Below are 20,628 nucleotides of genomic sequence, written 5' to 3'. Positions count from 1 at the left end.
GGGGTGAGTGAGAGTGTGGGGGTGAGTGTGAGAGTGCGGGGGTGAGTGTGAGAGTGGGGGCGAGTGAGAGTGTGTGGGGGTGAGTGTGAGAGTGCGGGGGTGAGTGAGAGTGAGTGAGAGTGCGTGGGGGTGAGTGAGAGTGAGTGGGGGTGAGTGAGAGTGAGTGGGGGTGAGTGAGAGTGAGTGGGGGTGAGTGAGTGCATGGGGGCGAGTGAGAGTGAGTGGGGGTGAGTGAGAGTGAGTGGGGGTGAGTGAGTGCATGGGGGTGAGTGTGAGAGTGCGTGGGGGTGAGTGAGAGTGAGTGGGGGTGAGTGAGAGTGAGTGGGGGTGAGTGAGAGTGAGGGGGTGAGTGTGAGAGTGCGTGGGGGTGAGTGAGAGTGAGTGGGGGTGAGTGAGTGCATGGGGGTGAGTGTGAGAGTGCGTGGGGGTGAGTGAGAGTGAGTGGGGGTGAGTGAGTGCATGGGGGTGAGTGTGAGAGTGCGTGGGGGTGAGTGTGAGAGTGCGTGGGGGTGAGTGAGTGCATGGGGGTGAGTGTGAGAGTGAGTGGGGGTGAGTGTGAGAGTGCGTGAGGGTGAGTGAGAGTGAGTGGGGGTGAGTGAGTGCATGGGGGTGAGTGTGAGAGTGCGTGGGGGTGAGTGAGAGTGCATGGGGGCGAGTGAGAGTGAGTGGGGGTGAGTGAGTGCGTGGGATGAATGTGAGTGAGTGTGCGCAGTGAGCGAGGGAGCGAGCGAGTGGTGGAGTGGGGCACGCACCGACTTGACGACCTCGCTTGCCAGGCTGCAGGGCACCCTGCGGGAGGAGGGCCCCGCCAGCAGCCACTGCCCGTAGAGCTCGAGCAGGAACTGTGAGCACGAGTGCACGTCCACGCTCACGCGCTGCTTCCTGTGCACACCGCACACATCGCGACAACGATGACGGCGATCTCTGTGTACCGTGGACTCTCTTAAAGACGTCGGTGACCATGGCCTTTCTTCCACCTATTGCTAGCAGCAGCACCAGCAGCACCAGCAGCACCAGCAGCACCAGCAGCACCAGCAGCACCAGCAGCACCAGCAGCACCAGCAGCAGGGTGTAGCGCACCTGGAGTTGAGCGGGGACGATGGCAGCGACTCGGCCTGCAGCTCCACGTCCTCCTCCTCCTCGCCCTCCAGCTCCTCGGCGCGCAGCGGCGTGATCTTGGTGCTGAGCCAGATGGAGTGCACCGAGATCTGGACACGGACGGTAAATGGGCTGAGCGGCGACAGGGCGGCAGCGCGGCCGCTCAGTGGTGATACTGACGCCTCACAGCACCCAGTTCCTGCGTTAGATTCCTGCCTCGGGCACCTGACTGTGCTGAGTTTGTAGGTTCTCCCCCTGTTCTGCACGGGGTTCCTCCGGATTCTTCCAATGGATAAAAACACGCGATGTAAAACATCTCAATAATTAAATATCTCCAAATTACTCAATTGGGATTCAGCAGAGCAACATCACCCCCCCCCCCCCCCCGAGTAAAGAAGCAGAAGCCTAATAATAATAATATTTATTTTGTTACTCAGATTATACCACATCTCTCTCCACCTCGGAACAGCACTGCCAGTTTCCCTTGCCGGGTCAAGTCCAAACCGAGTCCTGAGGTTTCCCATCAAAAGCTACACAAAGCAAGCCTACGTGTTAAACTAAGCTGTCGCCCGACGGACACTCGCCCACTTCTCAACGAAACGGCCCCCAGGTCCCCGGCGGCGAGCGACAAAACCAACGGGCGGCGCGACGTGCGCGACGTGCGCGACGTGCGCGGGAGGCGTGCGCCGCCGTGCGCCGCCCCGCGGGTCGAGGCTGCCGACGCGTGGCGAGAGCGGTGGGGGCGCACCTGGCCGTGCTTGTAGTCCGTGTTGCCCAGGTCGCGCTCCACGTTCGCCTGCAGCAGCAGCCGCCTGTGGTTGACGAGGCACCCTGAGAGGAGGGGCACGCGCGCCGCCGCGTCGGCCCGTCAGCGCTCGCGACTATCGGCAACTCCGAATCGCTCGGCCAGTCGGCGAGCACCGCTCGCCTCTGCGGCGGCGCAGAACCAGACGTGGGAATTCCACGTTCCTACGTCGTGAGCCAACGCACACTCGGGTCGCTTTGCAAAAGAGGCACTGTCGTTTCACGGGTCTCGGTGCGTTTATTGCATCTCCTGGTTAAATAAAGGAGACGACAACCCACCGAGAGATCGATGACCACTTACAAGCAGTTAAGAGCCACTACCAATTTCCTGCAAAGCGGTGTTCACTTTAGAGAGATGACGAGCCGGGTAAAACACTTCCCGAGTATGGCACCTCAACGCGCACAGGAAGGGAGTTTCGCCGCATTTGTGCGATCCACCATCTTCGCGACGCCCAGTCGCTACGTTCTTACCAGACCCCGAAGGCGTGAGCGAGAAAATAGGCTCCTTCTCCTGGTAGGGGTAGTGAGTGGCGCAGCCATCGCGCTTTGAGGCCAGCGCCCAGATCTCTCGCTCCACAATGCAGCGCACCGCGTACAGCTTTCTCCCGATTCTGACCGACAGAAGGAAGCAAATTGTCGAAGATAATTTAGATATTTGGCAGTGACGTCCATGCTAAGACAAGCATGATGACCCATTTCAATAACCAAGGATGCCTCTCCAAACATATTTATCGCAATGCTCATAGCATGCCGAGTAAGTGAGAGTGGGCCGACTGAGTGAGTGAGGGGGGGGCTGAATGAGGGGGGGCTGAGTGATTGAGTGAGGGGGGGGGTGCGGGTGAGTGAGTGAGGGGGGGCCGGGTGAGTGAGGGGGGGCCGGGTGAGTCAGAGAGGGGGGCTGGGTGAGTGAGTGAGGGGCCCTGCCTGGTATTGAGGGCCTCGATCGCTTTATTCCGGGGCTGCTGCTCCATGCAGCCGCCCGCGGGGCTCCCCGCCGTGGGCAGCAGCATGGCGCTCAGCACCAGTGCCGTGATGCTGCGCACCGACAGCACGGACAGCTGCGTGCGCTCGCTCTCCTCCTGCACCACCGCACAGCGAGCCGTGGCGAGTCACGGCGAGCCATAGTGAGCGCACGTGGCGTCAAACGCAACGCTCCTCTCCCCAGACACTCAAACAATCACGCGGGAGGTGCACGGTCCGCCCAGACAGTGGCACCCGCTTCAATGCCTCGGCGCCTCGGAGTGCCGTACTGCGCTGCTCGTCTCAACCGTGCCCTGGCCCCGAGGTAGCCGAGCCAAGGGGACGTCTGCGGTGAAAGCTACGCGGCACGAGTGGAACGCGGACACCGGCCCTCGAACTGGTACGGTCCACCAGCGGAGGTCGATGTTGCTATGTCGTTTTCCCAATTAAAGTGATTTTCATGCAATTCTTTAAATTTGTCTCATTTGAACCGGCACACGCGGCCGACTGCTGCTTGAGCAGCAGGCTCCAGTTGAGCTATCGTACTGCGGGCCTCACTGGGACCACAGGGAAACCTGCATTACGTAAATGTTGTTCTCCTGGATTCAGTTTCTGAACTAAACCCAAGTCAGGTTGCTCTGCATTCCACATCATCCGTGTAACGCGGCGCGAGCAGCACCGCGGACGTCAAGAACCGCGACGAGGTGTCAGCATGGGAGGCGTGAACCCGGCGCGATGTCCCGGGGGGCGGCGCTGGCGCCGCGCAGCAGCGAGCATCACCTCAGCGGACAGCGCTCCCTCAGGCTCCAGGCCCAGCGGCTGCATGACGAGCACCCCGAGCAGCGTCGCCCACGACTCCTCAAACTGAGTGCGCGACGTCCAGCCTGCACACCACGACGCACGCGGCGTCACGCACCGGGCCTCCGGCGGCGCTGCCGAACGGCGTAAACGATCTCTGTTCTCCTCTTGCTCCAGGAGTCCCACAGACAACGAGACTCACTGCGAGAAGCGACATCGGCATGGCCGAGCCTTCATCTTACAGTGGATGGAAATTTCTATATATACATCACAGTTGCTGAGCACAGACCCAGAGGCCCAAAAGGTCAAGCGGCCAGCAGCAAGCAGCAATGTTATCAAAGTTGTAAAGGAAGGGTGTTAACTCTCAAAGTGGTTGTCTCTTAAAGTGGTGACAAGAGCTTGGGAGAAGAGACGGTGGGAGGGACTCGACCGTGGATGGAGGGAGTGCACTCACTCGGCGTGCATTCCTCCAGCGCTGCACTTGCCTATAGTGTTGAGCCGGCACACAAACTCCTTGAGGACGTCTTTGTCTCGCAGGAATTCAATGGGAATTTCCGAGAGGGTCGTTCCAAACACGCCCCCAGCTGTGGGCATCCAGCCCATCTTCCACACCTCCACAGACACGCGGACACACGGACACAGGAGAATCATTTTCAGAAGGGTCCTGCAACATTTTGTTTGGAAGCTGGAAGACACCCATGCAGCGCACGGAGACAACACAAACCCCACAGGGCAAGGTGCCCAAGCCCAGGCACTTGTTGCTGCGATTTCCATCGCGGGACCCTGTAGCCCACAAGATGCGACACGTCTGACGTGGAAATCCACGCCGTTTCCAGAGGCGAAGACGTACACATGGAGCGGGCTCACAGAGAAACCTATCGATGTGAATTCATCGACGTGGTGACTGCTTGCACGCGGTGCGGACGAGAGTCAGCACAGTCGGCCCGGCCGGACGCCTCCTTCAGTTGGCCGTGCAGTCCCCGTGCGGTCCCCGTGCGGTCCCCGTGCGGTCCCCGCGAGGCATCGCCAACACGAGCGCAGGGGGACTCGCGGCACGAGGCGCACGGAGGAACCGGCACTCACGATGGGAGGGGTCCTGGCGAAGCTGTTCACCAGCGGCAGCCTGGCCAGGTTCACCACCAGCTGCTTGATGGGAGCGACGAGGAAGGGTGGCACTTTGGCGCAGTCGCCCGCCGAAAGGGGCCCCAGCACGGCCTGCAGCAGCGCCGCGATCGTCTCGCACGCCTGCGAGCTCGTTTCTACGCCAACGATAAACCACCCACAGAGCAACTCTCGAATCGAATACGTCGCGTGCGCAATTCACCCTCCACGGTCATTAATAACGTTTTGCTTGTTCTATGTAGCTGGAATAAATCTATACAAATTAGAAGCAGAAACGGAGAGTTAATCTGGAATAAAAAATGAGGTGCCGTGCCCATTCGTAAACGCGCCGGCTAGGAGAGATGGCGCTGCTCACCCGCCATTGCAGCCACGTGGCCGCCCGCGGCGTCCTGAGGCCGGGGGATGTTCTGAGGAACCGGCACCGCGTACTTCTCCATCGGGAAGGAGAAAACTAGAGCCGCACACACGTCGCACACAATCACATGTCACGCACGCACACACACACACACGTCGTACACACACACGTCGTGCACACACTCACAACATACATTCACACACAGACACACAAGTGTGGATGAAGACAACACACGACTTGAAAGTAACTGCAACAACACTTGAGGGGGATCGACGTAGTGCGGAAGCTCCATGCACGGCGGCAATGCCACCGACGGCATCCTGAGCGCACACAGCCCCCGGCGTGAAGGCGGCGCCGCGGCCTGGCGACGAGTGAAGGGCGACCGCACGAGTGGGCAGTTTGGTTAGAGCCGCCCTCCTCTACGCCGGGGCGACTCGATAAGCGACTTGCATCTCATCTCATCTGAAGCGTATGAAAGGGCTCCCCCAGTGGTCGCTCTCGTTGCAGTGCAAGATGGCCCAGCGCCTGGCCTGCAGGTGCTGGGCATGAGTCTGCTACCAGGAGGGGGGCCACGACTACTGCCGTGCCTCATCCCAATCTAGTAATTTGCGGTGTAAAGATTTGGACCGTGACACCGGCACGTAATGGTCTGCCCGCTTTGAAATGACGCCCGGGGATCTTTGACGTCCGCTATGAAGCGGGCGACGCGTAGTATTTGTACGGTCAACACATCCACTGCAGTGACAACCAGGGCGGCCTGCCATATTCGAACCGCGAATCTTTACAACGAGCGGCGACCGCGCTACCGCCAGGCCGCGCGGAGGCGGCCCCCGGGGCCCACCCTGCCGGAGGACGAAGCGCAGGCAGTTGAGCAGCGAGCAGGCCCAGGTGACGTGCCGTGCGGAGGCGTAGAGTTCCCACAGGCGCGGCTGCTGCATCGCCAGGCAGCAGCACTCGAGCGCCGCCTGCACGTCGCCCACGGCGGCGCGGCGGCCGCGTGCCGCCTGGCAGCAGATCACCTGCGCTCACGCAAAGACAAAGGTCCCCCGTGGAGCCCGAACTGACGGCGAGGAAAAGCGTTCCGACACGGCGCACTCATTTAAGGCCGAGTCGACCATAGAGGGGCCCACAACTGATTAATCACCGATGTCGGTGCGAAAGGTGTGAGATGCGAAAGGTGTGAGCTTGAGGCGCGAGGTGGCAGTGCTCTCACCTCCAGGGTGAGGAGGGCAAAGTGGCAGACGTCCGCCTCCCTCTCGGGGGGCACCACGGCCCCTCCCAGCGCGGGCGCCGCCCCCGGCATGGCGGGGGCCGCCGAGAGCAGGGCCTCTCCGGCCAGGAGGGCCTGCACCACGCACTCTGCCAGCCGCATCAGCCGGCCGCAGCTCGCCTCGTCCTCTACCACCACCGTCCCAACGCAACAGAGAGGCGCTTAACGCAACACGCAGGCGCATAAGACGCTTGTGGCGCGTAGAGATCCACAGTTTCGTCACGTAATGGCTGCATTTGGTGTTAGTGCTATGAGCTGCCCGATGCGTGCGGTTACCGGCGATGGCCGACACGAAGGCCCAGTAGGGGTTGGGGAGGGGCGCGGTAGCCGGGCGGAAGACGTGGGCGCTGACAGGCAGGCGCGCCACTGCGTCGGCTACCAACTCCATGGTAGCGGCGACGGCGCTGCGTAGCAAGGCCGTCCCCTCCCCCGCACCCAGGCCAAGCTGGAACGCGCCCAGCGACACGCAGGCCCGCAGCACGGCCAAGTTGCACTCCTGCAGCACGCGGCACGCGGCACGCAGCACGCAGCACGCGGTGAACAAGCTGCACAACACATGGTGAATAAGCCACACACGGTGAACAAGCCGCACATGGCACATGGTGAACAAGCCGCACATGGCACATGGTGAACAAGCCGCACACAGCGAGCTGCACGCAGCACCACGGCGAACGTACCGCGCACAGCACACGTTGCACAGCAATGACAGCAAGTCAACACAGTGAGCACAGGGAACTATGAACTTTTATCAGTCACTCAGTTGTTGTGGATGTCAGCTTGTGGATGTCAGCCTGTGACTGTCCATTTCACACACGAGCCAAGAATAGGATGAGCAGCAGCTCTGTGCGCGTCTATCGGGAAGGCTCACGCGTGGCACCGTCACGCGCGGGGCACAACGCTCGACGGGGTCACGGCGACGGGAACCGTACCCGGGCACGCAAGATGGAGAGCAGCTCCGTGCTGTCCGGTAGCTGGCCGAGAAGCTCTGCGCACTTAGCGGCGGAGCAGCTCTGCTGGAAACACTGGCCTCTCACCAGCGACACGAACCAGGCCTGGGACAAACGCAGCCCAGGGTTAGACTCCGGAGCGGCAGGGCTGGCACGCCGCCGCGAGGCCCGGTGTCACGCGCACAGGCAACCACCCCCCATCCCGTCTCACGTGGAGGAAATCCCTCGGCGATGCGTTCGTCCGGATCGTAGTTAAACCGAGAGGTTCGTGAAACTGCTGCTCTATGCAGTACGACTACAAACAATACTGCACCCGATTGCTGATAAAAGGTAGGAGCTTTAACAAGTTATGTTAATTACACATGTATTTACACACCGATAAATGCCATCCCCCTGGGCCTGACAATCGCTAAGCGATACAACAATGCCGTTACTTGTAGTGTCCGTGTGTTTTGCAAATAAAACCGACAAACGTCTCACTCTCAAGGCAACCGCAGCCGCTACCACTAAGGAGCGTCAGTACGACCCAGAAGTGTGCACCACTTAATTACGTAAGTATTTATTGTGTTTTGATTGATGGCAACGTCTATTTATTGTATTGATGCTTACTGTATAAGTTGTATATTTACAATGTGAGTATGTATGTCATTATGTGCCAGCTATGCACTTTGTGTGTGTGTGTGTGTGGGCAGAGGTGGTGTAGCGGTTAGTGTGCTGCGCTATGAACCCGGCAACCAGGGTTTGATTCCCGCTCATGGCCAACACCAGTGACAATTATTTGAACTGGTGCTACTCGCTATAAACACGTCACAGCATGTTTGCTACGTGTCACTGGACGCCCTTGCCAGTGAGAGAAGTCCCATCTCAAGGGATTGTCCAGGTGACATTTTGACTGAAAAATGGAGCGGCAACTCGCGTGAGCGTGAGGGTAGCATCACCTTGTTGGGTGTCACGTTCTGCGGGGCGACCTCCCCCTCCTCCTCCTCCTCCGTGAGGGGGTGCGCCGCGAGGCGAGCGCGCGGGGAGACGCCGCACTCGGCCGCCATCACCTCTTGCAGCCTGTCCAGGAGGGACGCCAGGCGCTTGTGCCTGCGGACACCAGCAGTTGTGCGGCAGCGGACGGTGGGGGGGGGGGGGGGGTGCACTCGTCATCCGAGCTGTCGATGATCGCGGCCCCGGCCAGGTTCCGGGGTCGAGGGTTCTTGCCGATGACCGGCGAATTACCCACGACCGAGATACCGTTCGCGCGAGCGGGCCACCATGTGCCCGGCTGCTCAAATTACCCAGCGGCGGTGAAAAATGCAACCATCCCGACATAACTCCCACAGGCCAGGGATCGTGGGCAAGCTGTATGAGCTGGCACACGTGTGCAGGCATTCTGTCCTCCACAGTTCAACGCATGCTGGTTGCCGCTAAAGGTGCAGAACTTCTAAGCCGGCTGGCGGACAGCCAGCTGCCTGCATGCGCCAGTACCCTCGTAACGGCTTGCCATGTCATGGCGCTACACAAACCGTCGTTATTTATTACGCCACAGAAATGGCACAGGTCAGCAGTGAGTACACGTCGAGTTCTAGAACACGCTGCTGCTGCTGCAATGCGTGAGGGATACACCGAGAGTAGGGAGTCGCGTGACGAGGGATTTGCGTCACCGGTGACCGTATAGAAAAACGCGTAGGTGGCCGGTTTGCCATGCGTGCAGACACGTCGCGAGCGGCCAAGAGCTCCCTCGAGTGGAGGCCCTTCAGCCGCGATGCCGTGAGCAAGCTATTGCAGGGCTGCTCCTTTACCTTTTGACCGAGAGACAAGGGCAACTGTACCACGCGATGACTTGGGCTGCCGTGCCGTGTGTGCGTGCCAATCGGTGCGTTCATCCAACATTCCACTGCAATCAGCTGCTGGTTCACGACTGGTAACCGCCTGTGTTTGTGAAAGCGGTCGCCACTCTCCCGGTCGCCGGTGTAACAGCCCTGGTGGTGTCGGCCGTTCTCTCAGTGAGGCACTGCACCTGTTAGAAAGCCCCGTCTGCTGCAGGTGGCTTTGAATTCTCTCCAGATCTTCAATGGGAAGTTGGCTGCTGCTATCCTGTGGACAAACCCACACAATGCTTAGCACCACGAAAGACAAACAAAAGCGCCACACGATACGGCCGACATGCTGTGGTGGGCGAAATATTTAATTTAGCAGCAGATCTGTACAGTTCAGACGTGCAGGACTTCACTTTCATGTCACTTTCATGCCAGATGTTTAGAGGCAAGGACTCGCTCCGTTCGAGATGGCTGCTAGCTCGAAGCACAACTCTGTCATGCGTAAAGTACAAGAGGCGACGTACGAGCCGTGGCCCGACTGATCAGCACGCCACGTGTCCATATAATCTATTATACACAAATATATTTATTTTTAAGACCACAATGTTATTGATGACTGCGTTGCATTTATTGCTATGTGTGCTTGGGCACCACTGCCAATAAAGCAGCAGCAACAGCATCGCCCTATCATCTGTTTACTATATAACGGGAGGAGTTCCACTGCGATAGATTATCAACACCGCGATGGGAGCATGCGGGGCCGAGGAGGGAGGGAGGGACTGAGGGAGGGAGGGACTGAGGGAGGGAGGGACTGAGGGAGGGAGGGAGGCGTCCGCACCTCCAGGTTCTCGGCGAGCAGCATCTCGACGCGGCGGCACGCCAGCGTGTCCACCATGTGGCCCAGCACGCGAAGCGGCGTCGCCAGGAACGACTCGACAAGCAGAGAGAGGACGGCGCCCGACTGACTCAGGTGGATGCCCTCCAGGCGCTGCAGCGTCCGGCGCAGCACCACCGGCTGCGACACAAAGCGCAGGCTCGGCTCATCGCCGGGCACCGTAATCAGCGCCACCGCGGTGTGGCCGGTGCGTGCGCGCTCGCAGTCAGCGCCCCTGGGCGAACAACTCGGGTGCGATTTGTGGTTGAGTTTTGAGTCGGTCCACCGGCCACATTGGTGTCCCACAACCCTCGCCACCCGACGCAGGCCAACAAATTAAATTGCCATGAGGTGTACAGGCGCTTAATGTGCCATTCATCGCTGGTTCGGCTAACCTGTAAGTTGAAATACAATTATCACAATAATATTCAGAAATCATAAATAACGTTTCGCTTGAAGCTGCATCAAGCATCTTCAGGTCGGAAACCAGGAAGTCGAATGGCCACATCATCACGTGGCCGAACCCAAAAGTCACCAATGTCTGTGACGGTGGCAACAAAAAACCGACGTGTTGGGCCGAGAGAAAAGGTCACGAGGTGAACCACGCCGCCACCTTGGTGAGGTCGAGTCCCCGCGACTGGATGGCCTGGATGAAGAGACCGCTGGCGGCCGCGTTGCGATGCACGGCGCTCACGCAGTCCTGCACGGGTGGCTCGGACGCCAGGGCCACCAGGTCGCGCACGTGGTTGACGATCAGCCACGTCATGTGCTCCGAGTCGTGCAGGTTCTGACACTGAACGCAACAACGACAGTGCCACGCGGCGACGCCGCATCAGCCGGGCGGAGACCGCTCCCGGACACGTGTTGCGATCGGAACTCGAGCTGATTGTTGTGCAAAGCACGCACCACGCTGTCAACACAGCCCCTCCACGCTCGCCGCTCTGCGGTGCCATCCGCTCCACGCCGCACCGCATTGTGGAGCGGTGAATATCGCACTTGGCGCACGTGCCAAGCCAGCCACCCAGACACCTCAGGATGTGTTTATCACTGAGCTCATCTGCTCTGCTGAGACTGCGGATTACAGCCACAATGTAACACCGGATTTGTTCAGACTCGAGGCCACGTCATATTGTCTCGGCGTCTCACGCAACGCAGTGCAGACTCGAGTGAGAACCTCAGAGACGCAAGCCCAAGAGAGAGACCACTGGCGCATTGTTTGCGACGATCCGAGATGACTCTCCTCTTCCCTGCGAATTCCATTCGCAGTAACTCTCTCTTTATCTTTAACTAAAACACACGCTTATTGAACAAGACTGAAATAGAATATCAGACATTAACCGTCACAGCTTGAGAGGCTGGAAAGGGTTTGCCAGGGTCTCAAAATGTAATTGAAGGGGACTCTCATGGGATCGACATTGGGAGAGGGTGGCCCAGAGATCGACTCAAGGAATTATGGCACAGAGCAGAGTTCTGTGCCTGGGAGCAGAGCCATGCCCGGGAGTGCCAGGCAAGGCAGGCTGCAGGAGGCGCCAAGCCTCACCACGTAGTCTGCGAAGAGGATGAAGCTGCCGCGGCGCACCATCTCGGCGCCACACAGCAGCTGGCTCTCCGGCGCCGACTCGTGCGGCTGCTCCGGGTGTGGTGCGGCGCCGGACAGCACCGGTCTCCTGCGGGTTGAAGTGCAGAACAGCAGCAACGTTAGCGACGGCGATGGCCCCGACACTGCGGCCCCAATACCCACCAGCCCACCTGGCGTGCGCGGTCCACTTTTTAATTTCAAGTCTCTTTTTTATTCTTGCTTTTAATAATGACAAGAGCGTTCTCCAGCACAGTGGCAGCTGTCCCTGTAGGCACAAGATGCATCAGCACCTGGCCTGCAATTGGCCAACAGACTGCCAGTAGGGGGCGCTGATGATCGACTCGCAGTGGACACGAGTTCACACGGAGACGCGTAGACTCACACAGAGACCCATACACTCACACAGACACCAGTACTCACACAGAGATCCGTACACCCACACAGAGACCCGTACACTCACATGGAGACCCATAGACTCACACGGAGACCCATACACATACTCGGAGGCCTGTACACACATACAGATCCGAACACTCATACAGTCGCATAGGGCGAGTTTTATTTTTACGTATGTGCAGAACTTGACTGCATCGTCATGCGCAGTGCGGATGATGGGGGAGGGGCAAACACAGAGTTTGAGGTGGGCGCGAGGGACTCTGTACCGCTGAGTGCGCAGCACGGCCTCCCACCAGCTGCGCTCCGTGAAATCCATGAGCAGCAGCAGCTGACACCAGAGTAGCACGGAGCAGGGCTGCGTGGGGATGAGTGCTCCGGCCAGCTCGTTGAGCTCGCCCAGCGAGTACTGCCCGGCCTGCTTCTCCTGCCGCAGATGCCGCACAGTCGCCCCCGACGTGCGCCGGAACGTCCCTGTTGGGTGTGAGGAAACACGGGCGTGGAGACACGGGCGCGGAGACACGGGCGCGGAGACACGGGCGGAGGGAAACACGAACACGATGGGGCTTCACGCCGAGTCGACGTGGTGGCGGAAAAGGGTGCGGCTCCCGTGCGGTGCCACGCCAGACGGGCCTCGAACGGGAGGCGTCGGCGTACCAGCTCCTATCGGCGCTTGGAGACGCCGTGCCCTGTGCGTTGTGCTGTGAGGAAGGCCCGTTTGCGGAAACGTCGCCTACTGTACGTGCGTACGTTGCTCTTTATATATCGCCGAACGTGTTTGAGTTTTTGTTACTTGCGCACCACTGCCCTAAGCAGCAGCATCACAGCACAGGCTGTTGAGCGGCGTGCGTGGCTTACGGTGGCACGGGTGCGTGCGGAGTCGGAGATCGCACAAAAGGGCACACGGCGAGGAGTGCCGTGGCGTGGTAAGAGAGAAGACTGTGGCGACTGTGGCGAGTGTGGCGAGCGTGGAAGGTGTGCCGCACCGGACTTGAACATGTGGATGAGACACATGAGCAGGGCGCCGAGCTGCTGGGCAGACAGCGCGTGCTGCGGTGGCGTCACCCCAACGCCACCGCCACCGTTCTCCGTGCGCTCAAATAGGATGCCCACCAGCTGGATCATGAACCTACAGCGCACACACGCATCATCCGATGTGTGTATTGTGAACAATAGAATAAATTCCAATAAATAAAAAAATACATTTCTGACATGCCAACTAATGATGCCCAAGCTTGCAATACAGCAGTAGCAAGCAGCAGCAGTAGTGACAACAACAGTGGCAGCAGGAGTATCAATAGCAGCAACGGTAGTTACAACAGCTGCAGCAGTACAAGGCAAGTGGGCCCCAAGTAGGCAAATGGCACCCGCGACAGGGCAGTGGAGAACCCGGGTGCCGAGCCAGTAACATATTATGAAAACGTTGTTCACGGTTAACTTTGCCGGGTATCAGGCGCTTGTTTGAAAGCAATGAGACCGGACGCAAGTGGGGTGGTGTCGGGTACCTTGCAAACCTCTCCTCGGCCGGCTGTGCATCTGGCTGCTGCTGCGCATTAAGAGGGGATCCCTCTAGAGGCCCGGGAGCGGGAGGCGTGGCGCAGGCCGCAAGCTCGGGCGATTGAGCAGCCCGGCCCCTCGCGCCATCCCCTGCCTCCGGTCCCTCCGCGTTGCCCGGCGGGAGAGCCTTCTCCTCCTCCTCCTCCTCTCCCCGGGTGTCGAGCGTCTCGTCCCCGCTCCCCGGGATGCGCAACCCGCACGGGGGCATGGCCACCACGGGGGGGCCGGCGAGCTCCTGCATGCGCGATAAGATGATGTCCTCCGACGACTGGGAGATGAGCACGCGGAGGATCGCCAGGATTCCTGAAATCCACTTCTGCACCGTCGTGACGCACTCCTGCGGGCGGCGCACGGGGTTCACGGAGAGGCCGAGCGGCACAACAGCAATTCTGCGTTATTATTTCCACGCGCGCACGTAGAGATTCCCCATATTGCCTTTAACGGACTGTGGGGCAGGTGCCGTTAGTGAGCATTTACAAAGGCCGACACGGCACGCGAGCGAGTGGCGGGGCCCGCACCGCGCCCGGCCGCAGCGGTGCCGACGAGGGAGCCCCCCCCCCCCCCGCTAGGTTCGGGGCGAACGCGCCGCAAGCCTCTCACCACGTCGCAGGGCAGCACGAACATGCTCTTGAGCAGCATGTCGACGGGGCGCAGGGCAGAGGGAGACACCTCCTCAAACAGGGTGTTGAGCACCCGCAGCGCCTCCCGCGAGTCCGTGTTGATCTGCGACACCGCACGGGGGACCGGTGAGGCATTTCGGCAACAAACCCACGGAGGCGCGTCGCAACGAACGTTTCTGGTCAGTCACACGGGACGAGGTGAAGCTGTCAACACCACCGTCCCCCCTCTCCGGGCCCCGCTCCTCTGAGCCCACGTCACAGACTCTTCACGTAGTCGGTCTACTTCTTCGTCGACGACGGAATCTAACTTTCACGAGGGATATTTTAGCAAAACACTTTGCGGGATTGCCCACGACGCTGCCGTGCGTGCGAGCGAGCTGTGCCCCGAGGGACGATGCGGACCAATAGCATCGACGTTTGAGGACATTGAAAAGCCAGCAAGACTCGAGAAACGATGCACGCTCTCAGAGGAGCCATGTCGATCACTGCAGAGAACAGACCACAAAATCATTTTGGCCATTTTCCCATATATGGGAAAAAGATACGGTGGCGTTTTCCGTAGGGGTGTGTCTCTGCCCATATATGGTATTGTGAAACCTGAATAGAGGCGTCTATTGTATTGATTCTGCTCACAATCGACCCAAAAAACACTTAAGTATCGATTTGGGATTAATCGTTGTGTCGATTCACTGGCAAGAAATTCGTGGATGGAGTAAACCCATTGGTTAGAAAAGCGTGGTATGAAACGCCCCCTGTTTTTGATTGGCCAGTATCCGCGCGATCGTTGCTTAGCTCGCAATGCGTTTGTACCGCACGACACAGCGCCCCGCTACCTGTTGCTTGGCCAGCATGGGCAGCACAAGGTCGGTGACCTGGCGGGAGAGCTTCTTCCACTTGTCTTCACTCTCCTTGCGGCACTGCTGCAGCACCAGCACCAGCAGCTCCAGCACCTGCACGCTCCACGGCCACCGCCACCGGGGGGCACTCGCGGGTGTGAGCTCACCCATCCTCACCCGCACCCGCTCGCTCCACCCGCTCCCTCCACCCGCTCGCTCTCATTCGCACTCACTCTCTCGCTCTTACCCACGTTCACCCACACCTGTGATAGTGGCTGGATACCCGTGGTAGTGACTGTGGGACCTGTGGTAGTGACTGTGGTACCTGTGGTAGTGACTGTGGGACCTGTGGTAGTGACTGTGGTACCTGTGGTAGTGACTGTGGGACCTGTGGTACCTGTGTTAGTGACTGGGACCTGTGGTAGTGACTGTGGGACCTGTGGTAGTGACTGTGGTACCTGTGGTAGTGACTGTGTACCTGGTGGTAATGGATGAGGCGGAGCAGCATGGACACCACCACCTCCTTCTGCGTCTCGAGCTCCTTCCCCACGTCGGCCTTGTTGGCGCCGCGCACTACGAACAGGTCGTGCACAATGGGCTGCAGGGCGGGAATGGCTGCGCCGCACGCAACAATGGGGAGTGAGCGGAGGGGAACAAAACGGCGCTCGTCAAAACCACGCGGCTGAGATCCACGAGAGATCATTTCTACGGCCAGTCCACGTGTCGCGTCGCACAGCACGCCACTCTCCGGCGACCGATCGGCCACAGCCGTGACGATGCACGGTCCGGTCTGCCGGGTCGTCTCCGCTCGAGTGCTCCATCAGGAAGCGACGTCAAAGGAAGTAGTCACACCGTTGTCATCCGCCAGGGCTAGACGTGTCAAACGCCAAATGCGTACGGCGCCCCCACTGCACATCTGTGAACAAGAGCTTCACAGCTCAACGGATTCCTCCTCCAGTCTAAATAAAGATTCTGAGAGCCAAACGCTATTTGAATAATGACACGTCATGCACAACTCACTCCATTTACTGCTCCGGTGAGTTCAAGAACAATTCTCACAGTAATATCTGATTGTGTCTGATAACGGCGACACTTATCGTGTGGATTACACCTTCAGCTTACCGGTGAGCCGAGACAACAAACGTTTGGCTCATTATAGTCTTGCACACCACCTGACTATTTCATTTGTTCAGCTAGGTTGGCTAGTGGAGGGTTTCACGATCCAACGTTGGCCGGATCATTAGGTCGCCTAACCCAAAAATCACTTACAAATCGTAATATGGGCTGCAAATATAAATGAGAAGTACCGACTCCACGTGTCAGGGTGGAGGGAGTGCAACATTTAGCGTTCGTGGTGTTCCACGTCCAACTCGCTGTACGACGCTGCATGCTATCCGTGCCGTGAGTGATGGCTTTGCGTCCGCTGGCCATGAGCCCATCACACAGCTGGATGATCTTGGGCATTCCGATGATGGACTTGGAGTGATAGCGCTCGTAGGAGAGCAACACCAGGAAGTAGAAGATGTAAGGGATCAGAGTCTCCGAGTCCCTGTGAACGACAAGGCAACGTTACTCCGGTGAGAGCAGACGGCAGGCCAGGGCGATTCACGTGCATTGATCGACCAGTAGGCGATAGATACGGTACTCACTTGATCTGTCCCTCTTCTATGAACTCAAATTGCTTTATCACAAAGCCAATGAAAACCTGCGTGGAAAAGTCACAATTAGCAAAGGCACGATCTCGATTGCCATAGAGTAATTTTTTTATTGTTTTAGGTTGATCAATGGATCCGCACCGAACACCAGGTGAGAAAGCACATTGAGAAGAAATTAAATTTGAAAAGGGGAGTCTGGGATAAGAGAGGAGACGCTAATCCAGGGCAACGACATTCACTGCAGAAAACTAAAAAATTAACCCGTAAAAACAAAGTTTTTCACTATAAATCCTTTATATGCGTGTTCAATGGGCCACAACCCAGCCCACATTGGTCTTTGAAACGGGCGGCTAGAGTCCTCTCGTCCTCTGGCTTGAGATGGCTGCCACCTATGGGTCAGATGATTGCCTGCCACCATTAAGCAATTGGTAATTAAATAAATAAAAATTTGACCTAAAAAGTGTTACATTTTGGAAACAAATTTTCACGAAAAGAAATTGTCACGCACAACGAGTCTGTGTGCATAATGTCAGCTCGATTGGATCACGGGAAGTGGGTTAAAAAACGACCGAAAGATTTGCACGGTCGTAAGCGCGCAAGCAAGCAAGCAAGTGAACTTAATATAAAGAATTTAAAAAGTAAACAACGCAAACGCATGCTGGCGCTCACCTGGTCGGAGTCGAGGAGGCAGTAGTTGACCCGAAGCTGCACGAGCTGCACCAGCAGGCTGAGCACCTGCTTCTGCAGTGCCACTGATGTCGTGATGGTGTACTGTTTCAGCGCCTTGATCACGAGCGGCTCGAACAGGCGGATGTAGTTGTGAATGGCGCCCTGTAGGCACGGGGAGGGGGCGGCAATGCAGGAAGCGTGCCCACCAGGCACCGCCAGTCACCGTCAGTCACCGCCAGTCACCGTCAGTCACCGTCAGCCAACGCCGGTACCACGGTTGCTGTCATACGGACGTTTAAGATCCCGTGATGTCATTTAAAAAGAATAGGCCATTGTGGGTCGGCGTCACGGTCCAAATTAGAAAAATTACACCGCAAATTACTTAAATGGGATGACACACACAGCAATATCGCCCCCCACTGTGCAGCAACTGCAGACTGTCTTCCCTGGTGCTAGCCCTGCACCCTAAGAAAGGCGCGAATAACAAATGTACAAAGTATCTTATTACTGTTATTATAATCACCGCTGCACGAGTCATCGTACCTTGTCGGCCTTCTGCTTGGTGGCACTCATGGGGCTGGATTTTACTTGGGAGGCTTTTCTCTTGAGGATATCGAACCACCTACACGAAAAAAAACGCTTAGAACGCTTCCCATTGACAGATACGTCGATTTTCTACGCAACCGGAGTGGATACATTACGCCGTATTGTGTTTACACGCCGGTGCAACAGTAACCCGAAAACTATGTCGACGTTTCGGTAACTGGCCAAGACGCCGAATCGTCCCGCGGCCCGTGATGAAGCCATTGGCCGAGCCGCGACTCGAGGCCCAAACCCCGCCCCCCACCCGATCTGCGCGCAGCAAACTGCCAACGCTGCCGCTGCCGCACTCGCGGCTCCCAAGAGAGGGATTGTTGCCATGGCGTCCCACGCCCGCTGCGCTTACCCCAACGTGTCGGACTCCACCTCCGTCTGCGCCATGTTGCGCAGGCTGGCCGAGGCAAGGGCCTGCGTGAACTGAGTGTAGGGAGCCATGAAGCAGTAGTGGTAGAGGCCCGGCTGGAGGCCCGAGGAGCCCAGCTGCTGGCCGCGGCCCTGGCCGCGTGGGTCCACGCCAGCCCCGTCCAGCGCGTTCACCAGGTTCGTTCCAAACAGGGCCTTCAATAGCTGCAATGGTGGCACAAACACTGCCGCTTAATTCACTCCTTTCCTTACAGCTGAGAGCACATTGAGGTGAAGAGTGTCTCTTGCAGTGGAGCTGCCACTATTAGTTTACTCGGGAATACCTCACCCAGTCTCAATACTCTTTTTCAGGAGGGGATTGGTCTCCTGAATGACTCAATTGCACTCCCAATTGAGTAATTTGTGGATAATTTTTCAGCATTGGCATGTTTTGTACTGTACTGTATGTGTTTTTAGCTACCAGAAAACCCGGAGGAAACCCGTTCAGAACAGGGGGAGAACAAACATACTCCACACAGAGGTGCTCTAGTCAGGAGTCGAACCCAGGTGTCTTGCTGTGAGGCGCGAGCGTCACCACTGCAATGCCTTCCTGCCATCCACCATGAGGGTAGCGTATCGCTGTTATTAACGTTGCTCATAGGATTGCAACTCTTCGACACGTGCCGCGTACGGGCGAGGATTTACACTGCACGAGTGACTCGACTGCTTGTGAGAGGAGTCGTGTGGTGGTGGTGGTGGTGCATCACTCCGCGCATACCTGCTGCACACACAGTGTGGTGACTGTCGGTTCACGGTTGAAGCAGGATTTTAAATATCCCAGAACCTCTTCGGCGTACTGTAATGAAATCATAACACCAAACTGAACACAGGTTGTGCTGAAGGCAAGGTGCCCGACGAAGTCAAATGTCTCTCGCTCTGTGCGGGTTACGTGCTCATCACAAATGTAACCTGTGGTGGCTGCTGTGCCCCGATTGTACGTGAGAGAGAGTGTGCGGCGGTGGTGGCGCATTTGTAAGGACGCCGTGCACAAACCCGGAGAGTTTGATACCCACTCAAGGTCAATAACGGTGGCGAATATTTTAATCGGTCCTGGGCCTCCCCTAGGTTGGCTCAGCCTTAAATCAGTACCTGGTGTGGTGCGTTAACATCAGCACTGGGGAGACAAGGTAGCCGGGCGTGGTGTGGGCCACTCACCCCCTTGTGTGCCGTGCTGCCCTTACCCCAACAGCCTGCTATGCCTACACGGAGGGTACCTGCTGCTGTGTTTGTATTTCTTTTGTTCCAGCCTCATATCTTCTGGATACTGTTGTCAGATTCTTGGAGATGCTAATACATATAAGAGGTGAATAAATGCAAAAGTTTACTTATGCTTAACAGTGAAGAATTAATTAATAGATCCTAATGTTTTTACTCTAGTATCAGGAATAATGTTGAGGACAATGTTTCCAAAGCCTTTAGCGGGACCTGCATCGTCGTTAACTACTTGTTGGAGTTACCTTCCCCACGTCCTGAAGCGTCGCAATCTCCAAGAGCTGGGCCAGCACGTCGAGTGCCGTGCCCAGAAATCCACCAAACTTCTCACTCAGACTCAGCATGTCCAGCGACATCTGGCAAAGGGCACGACAGCACGGGCCGGGGTTAGGGTTTCACGTCCACAAAAGATGACGTATGTGACACTCCGATTTGTAATTGATTTTTGGGTTTGGCCACGGAACGATGTGACCAAACGCGTGTCGTGAAACCCTCCGCCGCGTGGAATGAGAGAGCAGGAAATGGCGTGATGAGCACGGCCTACGAGGTGCCGCACAGTGCCGCGTGTCCTGGCACCTTGTAGTTGGTGTAGGTGGCCTTGAGGATGTCGTGCAGACGGACGTAGTGGGGCAGGTGGTAGAAGCCACCCAGCAGCGGCACGCTGCGGCCCACTCCGCCACCGCTGCCCTCGCCCGCCTTGCCTGCGGCGACGCAGCGTTCTACTCAGCGCATCATCTCTGCCGGTGCCATTTCTTAATTTGTTTATTAATTTTAGATTTTGCTTGGTAGGGTTTTCATTTCCTTGGTAGTGGTCCTGTTCTATACACAATTAATGTACAGCAGCGTGGGATGCTATATACAATTACATTATTATTACCTTTATTACGCAATGTAAATTAGTGAAAGGAGACGCGGGAGGTTTTAAAACCAGAACTAATCTTTTATAAATGTTTAATGGGGGGGGGGGAACCTGAGGAGAAACAAGGCTGGGTCTAATTTGCGAGAGTGCCTTGCGTTGTACGAACAAACGATCTCCGTGGTGCGTTCAGCTTAAACGTTGATCGGTCGCAGG

At 57.6% G+C, this 20,628-nt stretch overlaps 1 protein-coding gene across 3 annotated transcripts in view; it reads right to left on the bottom strand.

Annotated features, from left to right (window-relative positions):
* Positions 1–20,628, bottom strand: part of HTT (huntingtin) — a 47,300-nt gene that overhangs the window by 5,784 nt on the left and 20,888 nt on the right. For all 3 annotated transcript variants that reach the window (XM_061552700.1, XM_061552701.1, XM_061552699.1), the window contains 32 exons: positions 20,133–20,257; positions 19,802–19,912; positions 19,063–19,140; positions 18,289–18,509; positions 17,886–17,964; positions 17,343–17,504; positions 16,668–16,723; positions 16,419–16,567; positions 15,497–15,633; positions 15,016–15,132; positions 14,163–14,285; positions 13,511–13,899; positions 12,992–13,134; positions 12,275–12,479; positions 11,574–11,700; positions 10,647–10,826; positions 9,998–10,174; positions 9,360–9,436; positions 8,293–8,443; positions 7,337–7,459; positions 6,684–6,903; positions 6,351–6,535; positions 5,979–6,156; positions 5,138–5,233; positions 4,744–4,919; positions 4,146–4,272; positions 3,643–3,746; positions 2,827–2,981; positions 2,374–2,513; positions 1,847–1,929; positions 1,081–1,208; positions 753–882 (listed from right to left, as the gene is read on the bottom strand). In XM_061552700.1, coding sequence (XP_061408684.1) covers positions 753–882; positions 1,081–1,208; positions 1,847–1,929; positions 2,374–2,513; positions 2,827–2,981; positions 3,643–3,746; positions 4,146–4,272; positions 4,744–4,919; positions 5,138–5,233; positions 5,979–6,156; positions 6,351–6,535; positions 6,684–6,903; positions 7,337–7,459; positions 8,293–8,443; positions 9,360–9,436; positions 9,998–10,174; positions 10,647–10,826; positions 11,574–11,700; positions 12,275–12,479; positions 12,992–13,134; positions 13,511–13,899; positions 14,163–14,285; positions 15,016–15,132; positions 15,497–15,633; positions 16,419–16,567; positions 16,668–16,723; positions 17,343–17,504; positions 17,886–17,964; positions 18,289–18,509; positions 19,063–19,140; positions 19,802–19,912; positions 20,133–20,257 — 4,652 coding nt within the window. The remainder of the gene's footprint in view (positions 1–752; positions 883–1,080; positions 1,209–1,846; positions 1,930–2,373; positions 2,514–2,826; positions 2,982–3,642; positions 3,747–4,145; positions 4,273–4,743; positions 4,920–5,137; positions 5,234–5,978; positions 6,157–6,350; positions 6,536–6,683; positions 6,904–7,336; positions 7,460–8,292; positions 8,444–9,359; positions 9,437–9,997; positions 10,175–10,646; positions 10,827–11,573; positions 11,701–12,274; positions 12,480–12,991; positions 13,135–13,510; positions 13,900–14,162; positions 14,286–15,015; positions 15,133–15,496; positions 15,634–16,418; positions 16,568–16,667; positions 16,724–17,342; positions 17,505–17,885; positions 17,965–18,288; positions 18,510–19,062; positions 19,141–19,801; positions 19,913–20,132; positions 20,258–20,628) is intronic.

This window comes from Lethenteron reissneri, chromosome 17, assembly GCF_015708825.2.
Source record: "Lethenteron reissneri isolate LAM-NWPU_2019-01 chromosome 17, ASM1570882v1, whole genome shotgun sequence".
Taxonomy (NCBI): domain Eukaryota; kingdom Metazoa; phylum Chordata; class Hyperoartia; order Petromyzontiformes; family Petromyzontidae; genus Lethenteron; species Lethenteron reissneri.
This window is presented reverse-complemented; position numbering and strand designations above follow the sequence as displayed.